The sequence below is a fragment of the Arachis ipaensis genome, chromosome B6, assembly GCF_059453495.1.
Source record: "Arachis ipaensis isolate K30076 ecotype BB chromosome B6, ASM5945349v1, whole genome shotgun sequence".
Lineage (NCBI taxonomy): Eukaryota > Viridiplantae > Streptophyta > Magnoliopsida > Fabales > Fabaceae > Arachis > Arachis ipaensis.
Genome location: NC_142441.1, coordinates 22,254,138 through 22,266,718, shown reverse-complemented (window position 1 = coordinate 22,266,718; position 12,581 = coordinate 22,254,138). Strand labels below are relative to the sequence as shown.

Below are 12,581 nucleotides of genomic sequence, written 5' to 3'. Positions count from 1 at the left end.
AATGGCACCATTTCTAGAAGGGAAAAATGACACCATTTGGGCACCAAAAGGCAAAACCCCACACTCAAATGCACAACAAAAAAATAAAATTTTCAAAAAAAAAAAAAATAACAAAGCAATCACAAAGAGCATACCAACAAGAAATCGTTATCACTTACGTCAAAAGATAGTACCAAAAGTATGTCACCCAGCAAAAACACAAAAATATAGAAAATAAAGCTTAAAAGGCCAAAGAACCAACCTTAAGGAAATACGAAGCGGGAAGAATGTATGAAAATAGCAAACACACGAACGTTCTAAACTTCCCAGGAAAAATGCGAAGCAAAAATTTAGAACCTCAAGACAGAGAAATCTTGAAAAGGTTGTGATGAAGAAAATGAAAGGCTTGGAGAAAGGGAGAGTGATGCATAAAACATTTCAAAAGAAGCAAAAAAGAAGAAAAAGAAAAGGGTTTGAGTATTTATAAGACACTAGGGGCAAAAGGGTAATTTCACCCCTCCCATTTATGACGTGCAACGTTACCAAAGTAACCATAGAGAAACGTATAAATGATTGCGAAAAGACATGACACCTCAAGTTCATAAACACACGTCGAATACCCGACCTAACCCCTAGAAAGGCAGCATGCCCGACATGATGCACTAACACACATGAGACCAGTCTAATATACAAATGCTCGAGTCTGACCTCATGAAGCTCGGACTCAAGCAGAGGCACTATTCATACCCTGGCCCAAAAACATAGCTAGACCCAAAATGAATGAGGTCCAATTAAGAGAATCGATCCAGTAAATACCTACCCGACCTTGTAGAAGTCAGACACTGCGACAAGAGTCTGTCCCTACTTATCCAAATAAGTAATCGACTCCTAAGATATCTCTAATTCATTTGGAAGGGAGATCTCAATGACTTTCCTAAAAAGAGAGAACGGTTATCCACCAACAAAGGTGGAACTACTCTAAAAAATGGTTATCTATTCTACTATAAATATACTGACACCCTTAGGTATATTCAGAACCCAATCTACTAAAAACATGCTTAAACCCTTGCTAACTTAAACATCGGAGTCCCTTACAGGTACTATCCCCCACCTCTTCACAAACAATTCGGACAAATTCACCCTCGTTGGAGAAAACGTCGGACATACGATTCAAAAGCACTTGGACCTCATATTCAAGCCCAAAGCAATCCAATTTAGGTAACCCTCAGACAATATTCATATAACTAATCATAATTTTCTTTTAAGAAGAAGTTTATTCTTACAATTGGAGGATGCGCTACAAAAAGCAAATAGCACTAAATAGTTATTTTTAACTTACAAATATAAACAATTAGTTCATTTATAAAAAAATTATAAATAAAAATGTTTTAAATATCTTATCAGACATATATTCAATATTAACTTTTAACGTCTTTCTATTAAAAATAATTTTGCACAAATATTTTTTATTAAAAATAATTTAAAAATAATTTTTTTATATATAAAAATTATTTCATTTTAGTTTTGCGTAACATGTAAGTCTAAATCTAGTTGTAATTAATTTAAAAATTATGCTACATGTATATCCAAATCAATTATTAATATAAAATATATATTAAAATACAAAATACACATTAAAAATAAATTAAACAATACATATATTTATATATAAATACACAATGGTTAATTTTGATGATTAATTTTAATATACAAATAACATTTTTATTATTTTAGGATGGTGACTAGACAACACAGCCACAATCCACAAATTTTTCACTTTATTTATCGGTGTGATTATTTGGCCAAAGGTTTGTGTGATAGATATTTTATAACGTAATCAATTGTAGGTCTTATAATAGAAAAATCAAAAATGATTAGTCGCAGAGTTTAAAGATCCCCATAGATGTAGACAGAAAACCCCACGTTTGAAATGTTACAAAAGCACTTTGCAAGGGTACTGGATGGAAAATACTATAAACTATAAAGTGTGTCCGAAGGAGGGAATTGTTATACTTATTTGGAATGACACCACTTGTGCAATACATTGGCCTCAACAATAGCCATGAAGAAACATTCCATGTTCAACAATGAACATATAACTCTGATGAAAGTGATAGAACCAAAGCATAGGAAGCTAATTTCAAGTTCTGAATTAAATTATTATTATGTGTTTGTGAGACATCAATTTATAAATGCAGAGTCACGATTCAGCGGTCCTCCTAGGTAATAATTGGATCGAAGCCAATAATTGATGAATGAAACTTTCATGGTAACCTTATTATCAAAACACTAGAATACAAAATTTATGGTGTCAGGAGGAATCCCACCCGTGAAGCGTTTCAGTGAGAGTCCACTATACTACGGACAGTGTAATTCATTTGAAGTTCTGTTTGGTGTGAAATCTCTTTCATTGCCATGACATGAAGAAGAAGAAAAACATAATTAGCATATTAATTAGACTGTGTGTGCTGATTGGATCATTTTCAAATCTAACTTTTTGAGTCTCACAACAGACTCTACATGTCCTCTCAAAGTGTGCAATTCCCCCAGCCTGCATGCATTCATTATCAAATGGGACTTGTCAAGGATTCTTATATATGGGAGTGGGACTTGTCCAGAAAGGTAGCATATATAACATTTCTCATAAAATTATGTTGAAAACTCACGTACAGTTGGCTAGATGTGAAGTTGATAATTGAGAACTGTTAAATAATTTGACTAAATTACCATCTAGTGATTTTTAACTATCAACTTCACGTGAAGACACCTACATGTGAGATTCCACCTAAAATTATATTATATTAAAGTACCTGGCTATTTCGGCGCGGCGCCTGGCTTGTTCAGCTATCCAAGAAGAGCTCCTCTCGTTGGCCCCGAGGTCCACAGCCATGAGTCCTTGCAGACTCCTCTGAGAAAGAACCCACTTTGCAGCCCTGTCTTCCTTTCCATAGTCTTTCTTTGATGTAAAAGCAGTCTTTTGAAACACACAAGAACATTTCAATAAGCAAGATCATATCATATCTTATTGGGACCAAAGTCAATAAAAGAAAAAAATATCTGCACTAACCTTCTTGTCAAATACCAGATTCCAGGCTTCTCCACTCAAAGCATAGCGCACTATGAACTTAATGATGTCCAAAGGCACATAAAACACTAAACTATATAACCATATAACACCAGCCCACCGCCATCCAATTCCTCTTATATAAGCAAAACTGATGTGTGCATAGACAGCAATCAAGGTGGCTACCTGAACAGTTGGAGCGTTAAAAACAAACCCATTCGAAATTCGAGTCATACTTATTTGCAGTTGACATTTTGAGTAAACCTTACCAATTGAGCTATTACAAAGGCACACATTAGTAGAACTCCTGGTCTCTCTAGGAATGACCAGCCGCGGCTGCGAGTCACAAAAATTAAAGCTTGGCTGATGATGCTAACTTGCAGATATACAGCGGATGCAACTTTCTCACTGTCGCTGGATAAGGATGCTACATGGAAGTGAGTCTGCAGTAATGCAACATTCAGCTTTAAAAAAATGTTTGTCCACGAATAAGGTCTAATTACAAATTAGTTTTGTACCTCAAAGAAAGTGGTGTCAACTACTGCCCAGTAGAATAGGACAGTAACCAAAGCAAGGTACGTGCCAATGACAATTCCTGTGGCAAATATCTCTGGCAGCTTCCAACTATCAGGTGTAGGGGATGGCTTCACTCGGTCTTTCGATATGGTCATGATCGTACCTAAACAATAAAATTATGAGTACAAAGTGGGGGTGTTCGCGATGTGGTTTGGATCAATCCAATCTGAAGTATACTACAAAGTACGTATGGACCTTTGTAAAATCAAGTTTAAAAAATGGAAGCGAAAACCGACGTGTGAAGAAGTATTACCATCATTCAGTATTGCAATAATAAGGACCATGAAAGGTGGGAAATCAAACTCCCAAATCAAAGCTAGGAGCACAAAACCAAGCTGCAAGAGAGTTTAGGTAGATAAGTTATATGGAAGTCTAGAAAGTAGAAATGCGTGTGGAATAGAATTGGAACTTTGTTTAATTACCACTATCCTTATTGTGATGGAAACAGCATATATCTGCATGTAACAAAGCTGTCAATTTTGCCTCAAGTAAATGTGAAGTATCATGTAAGACTACTTTCTGGGAATCATGCTTTCAAGTTTAATTTCAACTCAACTGTATAATTTTTCATTCTCTGAAATATAGCTCGGCTAGTTAAGACGGCGCTGATGATGACACTTAAGCCAGGCTCAGTTAAGACCAGATCAGCGGCACCTCTTGCAGCATCTGTAGCATCTGACACAGCTATTCCAATATCTGCTTTCTTCAGTGCTGGGGCATCATTCACTCCATCTCCTGTCATTCCAACTACATGCTTCTTTTCTTGCAAAATTTTCACTATTTCATATTTATGTTCTGAAAGTATCACATTGATAAAATAATCAGTTAAACAGATCTAGCGAAACGGTATCATTTACAGAAATAATAGATAACATCATTCAAAAGAAATTCATTTGGATCACTTCTTATTTGGATGCTAAGTATGGTTTACTTTTCTTAGAACAATTCTCAGACTTTTGCACCGAGAATCAGAATAATGTACCAGGAAATACACCAGCAAAGCCATCTGCCTTTTCGATGAGCTCGTCGACTGGGAGTGCTTCATTTTCATCTTTTTCACGTCCCAATAAAGATGAAGAAGGATACATGTTTGTCCCCATACCAAGTCTTCTGCCAGTCTCCTTTGCAATTGCCAACTGATCCCCTGCATATTTACATACATTAATCTTTTGGCCTAGAAATAAATATTTCCTTGCATAATAAGGGAGAAAAGTACCGAATTGGAGGCATATGTTATATCATTTTAATATCATTACTACATACTTACCTGTGATCATCTTAACACAGACTCCCAGGTTAAGTGCTCTCCTGATGGTCTCAGCACTATCATGCCTTGGAGGATCAAAAAGAGGCAACAAACCACAAAATGTCCATGGACCTCCAGGACCATCCGTGAATTTTTCAGGAATTTCCTGAAAGATTTTACCTTGAGTAAGTCCATTCAATTACCAAGCATGGAAATAGAGGAATGGCATGCCACGCTACCTGATAAGCCACTGCAAGAGATCGCAGTCCCCTCTCAGCAAATTTGTCAATGATTGCATGCACTTTTCTAGCAATCTCGTCTTTCTCTTGGCACATATTTAGAATCTGGTTTTCAAGAAACATGTTAAAGAAGCTTTATGAATTTTTTATACAAAACTAAAGGAAATGACAAGCATCTTATACTAGGACTAAAACTCGTGTGCGAAAAATGTGTGTCAGAAACACCTGTTCGGGTGCTCCTTTGCTGGCCCTGTAAAAGTTACCATCTGTATCAATATATGTGATTGCTGTGCGTTTATCTACTGGATTGAAAGGTAGAAAATGAAGCTCAGTAATGTTTGCACGTGCCTGCAGAGAAATCATAGAAGGGGGTTTGAAAACATATGCATTGGCATTGTTGTATCAAAGTAACACGGATGTCTTTACCTCCTTTGGATCAGCTAGCATGTTAACAATGGCACTGTCAATGGCATCTTGGTTTTCCAGTCTGGATGCTCTGGCTGCTAATAGAATAACCATATCTCTGTCCATGTTTCTGTTAAAGACCTGTTCAACAAAATCTCAATAAGGACAATAACAACAGAGATAATGACCTTGTATGTCATCTCCTTCTCTTACCTCTACAAGGTTTCGATCAACGGTTAGCCGGTTTAGTGTAAGAGTTCCAGTTTTATCACTGCATAGGACATCCATCCCAGCCATTTCTTCAATGGCTGTCATTCTCTTTGTGATGGCTCCCTTGAAAGAAGAACAAAGAGCTTATTCAGTATCAAGCATAAATATCTTCCAATAACAAATTGTTGAGAGTTTTACCTGCTGAGAAAGACGATGAGAGCCGATTGCAAGTGTCACAGACAGTACTGTAGGCATGGCAATGGGTATTCCTCCAATCAAGAGAACAAGAAGGTTGTTAATTCCATCCCTGTATGAACGATGCTCCACTGGGAACATTATGATTATTTCAAGTAGCATCCCTATAGCTATAGAGCAAATGCAGAAGTTACCAATTGAAGTAAGGACCTGCACAAAAGATACCAAAAACACTCATCCATACTTAAATAATTGGGCTTGTTAAAATTACCTGATACAAAATATGTTAACAAGTTTCCAAATTTACCTTCTGAAAGTGCCCAACAACTTCTGTGCTATCTACCAAATGTGCTGCCTTTCCGAAAAAGGAATGAACTCCTGTTGCTATCACTACAGCTTCAATCTCTCCCTGCTTACATGTTGAACCCGAAAATACCTCATTGCCCGTTCTCTTTGTGACAGGTAAAGATTCTCCGGTAAGCGCCGACTGCATAAGAAAGCATCTTGATTCTTGATACCATTAAACAAAAAATAATTGTAGTATTAGATTTCTTTCTTTGAGAATGACTTGCCTGGTCAATTTTTAGAGGGTCCCCTTCAAGCAATCGAGCATCGGCTGGAATGATATCTCCTAGCTTTATGCTGATTATGTCTCCAGGTACTAATATAGCTGCATCTTGCTCTTGCCATAGCCCATCTCTTAGAACCTGCAAAATTGCATATAATGCAATTATACTCATTAATGGCAAGGAATCACTCTATGTAACATATGCATATAATATAGCTAATGAATTCCAGAAACAGATGTCAAAGAGAAAGAATAATACCTTTGTTTTAGGAGCTAAACGAGCCATTAGTGCTGCTGCAGCATTACCAGCATTATTTTCTTCTATGAAACTTATTGTTGAGTTTATTACCAGAAGGCATAAAATTCCTACAAAGTCTTGCCAATCAGGACCTTCCCCCTGAAAATATCTCTCCAAATAAGTACCCAATGAATGGTTAAAGAACCATGTGGATTGAAGAGTGAAGGCGAATATGTTCTCTACTTACTCCCCCATTAGCAAGGATAATTGCCATCAATGCTGCAGCTTCCATAACCCATGACAGAGGATTCCACATAAAACTTAGAAATTTCAGTATTTTATTCTCCTGCAATAACAGTTGAGGATGAGGTTATAGTTACAATAATTTCTTCAATTATATGCATAAGTTCTTGCTAGTCAATTAGCTATGCATGGTGACCTTTGATACCAAATCCATCGGCCCTTTCAGCTTTATAATAAATTAGTACAAAATTTATAGATTATATAGAACATAAATAATTTAAATTAAGATTTTTTGTTTCAATTATGGTTCAAAATTTTTCGATTTACATCAAATGTATCTCTGAAAACTAAATTTTTAAGACGTTTAGGACTAATGTATTAATAATACTTGACAACTAAGAGTTAATTTATTTGTGTTAAAAATTGTTCTTATGAAATTCTTAATAAATTAATCTTAAACTTCTTAAAAAATTAGTTGCTACGGGTACATTTGATATAAATCGAAAATTTTTTATACAAATTAAAATAAAATAAAACTTATGAGTATTTTTTAAATTTTTAAAAAATTTTAAAAATAAAAGATATACTTTGTCCTGAAATCAAATTTCTATAAATAATATGATACTAGATTTCTTGTGGTGGAAGAAACAAACAGGAACATCTTGAACTTTGATCAATACGAACAAATGACAGCAGCATGCTCATATTCAACCTCCAATCTATCTATTACAATTTAATAAAGGAAAGCCCAAAGTAGTGTTACCGTGAATAAATGACACATAAAATTTTAAATTTTATATAAAATTGTCACGTTATCCATTGTAACATAGAAAAATACATTTATCTTAAAATTACATTTATACTACCATAGAGAATAGCATCTATATTATCAACCTAGCATTAATCTCATAATTTCACACACTAAATTGTCTAATTCTAAAAAGAAATGATATGAAAAATATTAATTCATATCAATATTTTAAATTTTAATATTCTATATCTTATTTGAAGAATAAATTTCATTCTATGAAAATCTATTTATTTATTCATCTATCTACCTATCAATTGCCTTCTAATGTTACAACATGAACATTTTAGTAAAATTGTCATTTTAAAATTTTTCTATCGCTATATCACATCACTTTTTATTCTTTTTATATAGTATTTAGTCTTACCTTTGAATTTTTTTACTCTTTATTTTTATGTAGTTTGCTATATGCCTTTAGTAATAATGTTATTTCTCTTTAATAAATATACATTAATTAATAAATTTATTCTATTTTTTTATTCTCACTCATGTTGATGTTTACTATATAAATCAACATTTATTTTACATATTTTTTTTAACTCTTCTCACATAATGTTATGTCTCTCACTCTTTCTCCTTATCTTTGCTAATATTTTACATAATTATTTAAAAAATTTAGTTAATGATCACAATTTCTTATTCTAGTTTGTTAAATAATTTGTTCATTATATGTTGGATAATGAACTCCTAAAATATTATAATGTATGATGTTCTTACAATGTTTTTAAGTTTTCATTTTCTATTTTTGATCTAATTGTGTTTATCAATTATATATTGTTTTTATCATTTATATATCCTTTTTTTTTCACAGTTTATATTTTTAAATATTATTTAGTTGTTATAATAATGTTAAAAATATACGATGTCATGATTTATGAAAAGATGAATGTTATTTTTAATTATTAAAATATGTTTATGTTTGAATTACATTTATTCTTGCGCTATAGTATTTAAATTTGCTAAATATATATATTAAATGATGAATTTCTTCAAAAAATAAAATATATAATATCTTTATAATTTTATTTAAATTTAATATTAATTTTTAAATTTTTTTATTAAATAAATTTTATATATAAAAATGAATTCATTTTAGTTTCGCACAGCCCACGGATTTGAATTATAACAAAAACAAGAACTCTATAATTTTTTGTAACTCGTATCTTAACTATGACTATTATGACACATTGCAAATATTTCACTTACTCGTCGTTATAAAAGAGCAAGAGCCTTAAGAAATAATGAACATGTTCCCTTTCAACGAAATGATTTACAAAGGGTGAAAATTCACGCAGAGTTATTTTTATATAAATAAAATTGATAATTACAAAAATATTAAATAATAATTTAATAAAATATATTAAATTATATAATAAATTTTAATTAACTATCAACACATATTGTATCTACAAAGAGTTTGAATTCTTGCATGTTATATGTAACGTGACTTGACGATATTATTCTGTGCTTAGGAATGAAAGAATCAATACAATAAAAAAACATTGTTATTTACATAAAAACATCTTTGTATAAAAATAATAACTAAAATATTATCATTTACTATGTTTGATGTTTCTGTGTTTTAAACTTTAAAATAATCTAAAATATTCTTGCAACAGATATACAATTATAAAATATTCCACAGGATCAGAACAATAAATTAAACTCAAAGGAAAAAGAAATAAAATATTAATAGTATTTCTTTTTGCCTAGATATTAATTAAGTTTACTCATTTTGAAAAGTAATTAAAGTCTCTCTGTTGTTGTGTAATTTGCATAAAAAATTTTCACATTATTCTCATATATAGTAGTGCCTCCCTAAGATAATTATGATTTTGGAGACATAAGAAATCTTCTGGAAAGAATCTAAGCCAGGGAGACACAACCTCTTTTAATCATAACAAGCTAATTTTATGTTTGGATTAATGTCAAATTTTTTAGCCACTAAGCAGTTCTACTTCTATCAAGCTTCACATGCTATTATTGTATATGAGGAACTTGAGAAAATCAGAAAATGTTCAGAGAAGATTGTTCTTAGCTTACTTTCCTCTCTTCAAGTTTGTTGGGGCCAAATATCTGCAGCCGGGCTTCAGCGTCGTCAGATGAAAGCCCAGTTCGCGATGTTCGCAACTGTTGAAATACTTCTTCCAATGGTATGCGCTCCTGACCAAAATTATTGAGTGCTACTTATTCTACAATTTGCAAAGATTGGGGATGAAACTGAAAATGCACTATTGTACTGACTATCCTGCATTTGTTAGATTACTTACCAAATCAATACCATCTCGGTTGAAATTCTCGGGATCGAGCAGAGGCTTATCCAGTTCCTCAGCCATGTTACAACTACAGATTAAGCAGATTCAGTTCTTAGGATTAGTGAAGTGCAGTAAGTTCAATAATTAAGACCATATAATAATCCATATAGTTCAAACTTAGAGTATTACCTGCTTTTCCGAGAGAGGGGGGTTACACAAAAATGAATCAAAGAAGGATGGATAGTTCCATTACTTGCATATCTAAATGGGATTGGTGTTTGACTGGTTGGTAAAATCCATGCAGCATGCATATTGTGGGATATGGGATATAGGGTGCATCACCTTCCAACAAAGTTTAATTAGATTTGACCATGGATATGCAACACCAAGAACATAACAAGACCGTTGGTTTCAACTACCCTTCATAACTTGCCTATTCCTTCATCAACCTAACTAACCGTCTTTAATTAGTAGCATACTAACATATATGTGCTCATCTTTATATATTCATTAAAATATGACCAAAATGTTCTCTTGACAATTACGTGGAGTTTACCACGTATGGCGTATACATAGCAACACAGCACGTTTTTCCAATTATTTTATTTGTATTATATTGTTATATGCATTTCTTCTTCTATTTAAAATTAATTGAAAAATTCCTTTTTAAACTATATATATGCATTTGAACCACAAAAATAGAAAAAACTTGATAATACAAGATATATGCTACCTTGAACTAGGAAAGATATTATTGTAGTTTGTGTTCGAATGTAAATATTGTTTGGGAGCTCCAGTATCTTAAGACCATTGACAATTTGACATGAGGGAGTGAAAAATTGTTGAGAGTAGTGCTCTTAATAAACTCCTTCAATGTCCATATGTTATTATTGGTAAGTCAAAGGTTAATAAGATATTTATTATTTATTATCTATTTTATCTATTTTATAATAAAATTTTTGGATAGTCCAAAAGGAGAGGCTATCCAAGTGTCACAAAACTAGATGTGTGCTCATTTACTGTGGCATCAGCTCATTGGTCTATCATGTGTATATTAGTCTATTTGATTATTGCAAATAGGTATGCAAGGATTTTCAAATCCTTTTGTATCTCATGTGTTTGAGTGCAATCTCATATCTACCCTACATCAGTGCTTACAAATTAACATTATAGGCAGTGGAAATAGCTCCCTTTCAATCAAATTGAGAAACTAAAATATAATAATAATAATAATAATAATAATAATAATAATAATAAAAATCCGTAATCAGAAGCAAATTTCAAAATTTAAATGTCTTAAATTCAAATGGTGGAGCTATTTTCCCACCAAAATGTTTTTATATATTACAGAACAACTTGAGCCTTCTTTTCAGCAGAATGGTGGAAAACTTTTTTCCACCAAAGAAGGAATTGTTCAGCCGTTCCTGTCAAAGGTTAAATAAAAATAAGGTTCAAACATAACAATAGAGATAGTTCTTCATGATGTCAAGGTTAGTGTTTAGACTTTAGATTTTTTATTGATTGAAATAAATCATGTATATGTATTTTTTACAATAACAGAATTAACATGCTGACTTTAGTTTTGTAAAAAACAGGGAACTAATTCAGCTTCTAACCCCTACATCAGTGGTAAGTACTCCTTGAATCCAAATAGTTACTATTTTTACATTGCACCACAATTTTCCTTTTCCCCTTCCATTAGAGTAGAGAATATTTTCTTAAACCAGATTTTTAATTCTGATGGTGTTATTAATCTAATAATTATTATATTGTCCTAACAATTGCAATGTTCAAGGAAGAAGGAAAGAGAAGGGGAAATAGCAAGGACTCCTTCTCTACAGAAAACTAACTTTTTGGTTTCTTCTTTTTCTTCTATTCATATTTCAGCACTCGCTGAAGAACTATTATCAAAGCTTACAGGGACAAAAAAAAAAAGAATATAGAAGCATAAAATGGTACCACAAAGGGGAGGGCTAGAGAGGACGACAGCAAAACCACTGAGCTTGGAGAAGAGGACGGCGGGTCGGCCGCGACACTGGGCAGACGAAGGCGGCGACGCTAGAGACGGAGAGACTCGGTGGTGGCAGAACTCATGAGATGGAGAGACGACGGAGCTTGAGGCACGGTGAAACACGGACGGGGGAGCTCCAGACATAGTTAATCGCGGACGGCGGAGCAGGAGCTTGAGGCGTTTTGAATGGTGGATGCTGTGTGAGACTTGAGTGTGTGGGAGAATACAAAAGCGATGAGTGATATGTGCTGGATGATGAGAGTCAATACATGCTTGATGCATACATTCATATTAAAAATAACAATTGGTAACAAAATAGTTGATAACTACCGTGTTATTAGTGTTCAATATATTATTCGGTTCCTAGATTTTGATAAGGGTTCCTTGTGAAAATTGTGCAGAAAAAAACCCTACGGGCAAGGCTGAGGCGGTGGCTAAGTGCAGATCCAGTCAAGGGGAATGAAAGTGAGGTTAGTGTATCTGCTGACTTGGTAGCAAAACACTTTTACTAAAGAAATGCTTAACACAACAACAAAAAATTTAA

General features: G+C 33.2%; 1 protein-coding gene across 1 annotated transcript; it reads right to left on the bottom strand.

The window, feature by feature from the left end:
* Nucleotides 1-2,241: 2,241 nt before the first annotated feature.
* Nucleotides 2,242-10,388, bottom strand: LOC107646142 (ATPase 10, plasma membrane-type). The gene is made up of 22 exons (XM_016350336.3): nucleotides 10,216-10,388; nucleotides 10,042-10,114; nucleotides 9,815-9,934; nucleotides 6,968-7,066; nucleotides 6,742-6,879; nucleotides 6,487-6,621; nucleotides 6,222-6,401; nucleotides 5,918-6,124; nucleotides 5,723-5,842; nucleotides 5,531-5,650; nucleotides 5,330-5,452; nucleotides 5,105-5,209; nucleotides 4,887-5,031; nucleotides 4,602-4,763; nucleotides 4,176-4,414; nucleotides 4,042-4,074; nucleotides 3,873-3,954; nucleotides 3,562-3,722; nucleotides 3,313-3,486; nucleotides 3,047-3,229; nucleotides 2,790-2,953; nucleotides 2,242-2,530 (listed from the first exon to the last, which is right to left on the bottom strand). Exons 1-22 carry the CDS (start codon nucleotides 10,335-10,337, stop codon nucleotides 2,434-2,436), a joined length of 2,982 nt encoding a protein of 993 aa, XP_016205822.2. The 5' UTR covers nucleotides 10,338-10,388; the 3' UTR covers nucleotides 2,242-2,433.
* Between the last annotated feature and the right edge of the window lie 2,193 nt (nucleotides 10,389-12,581).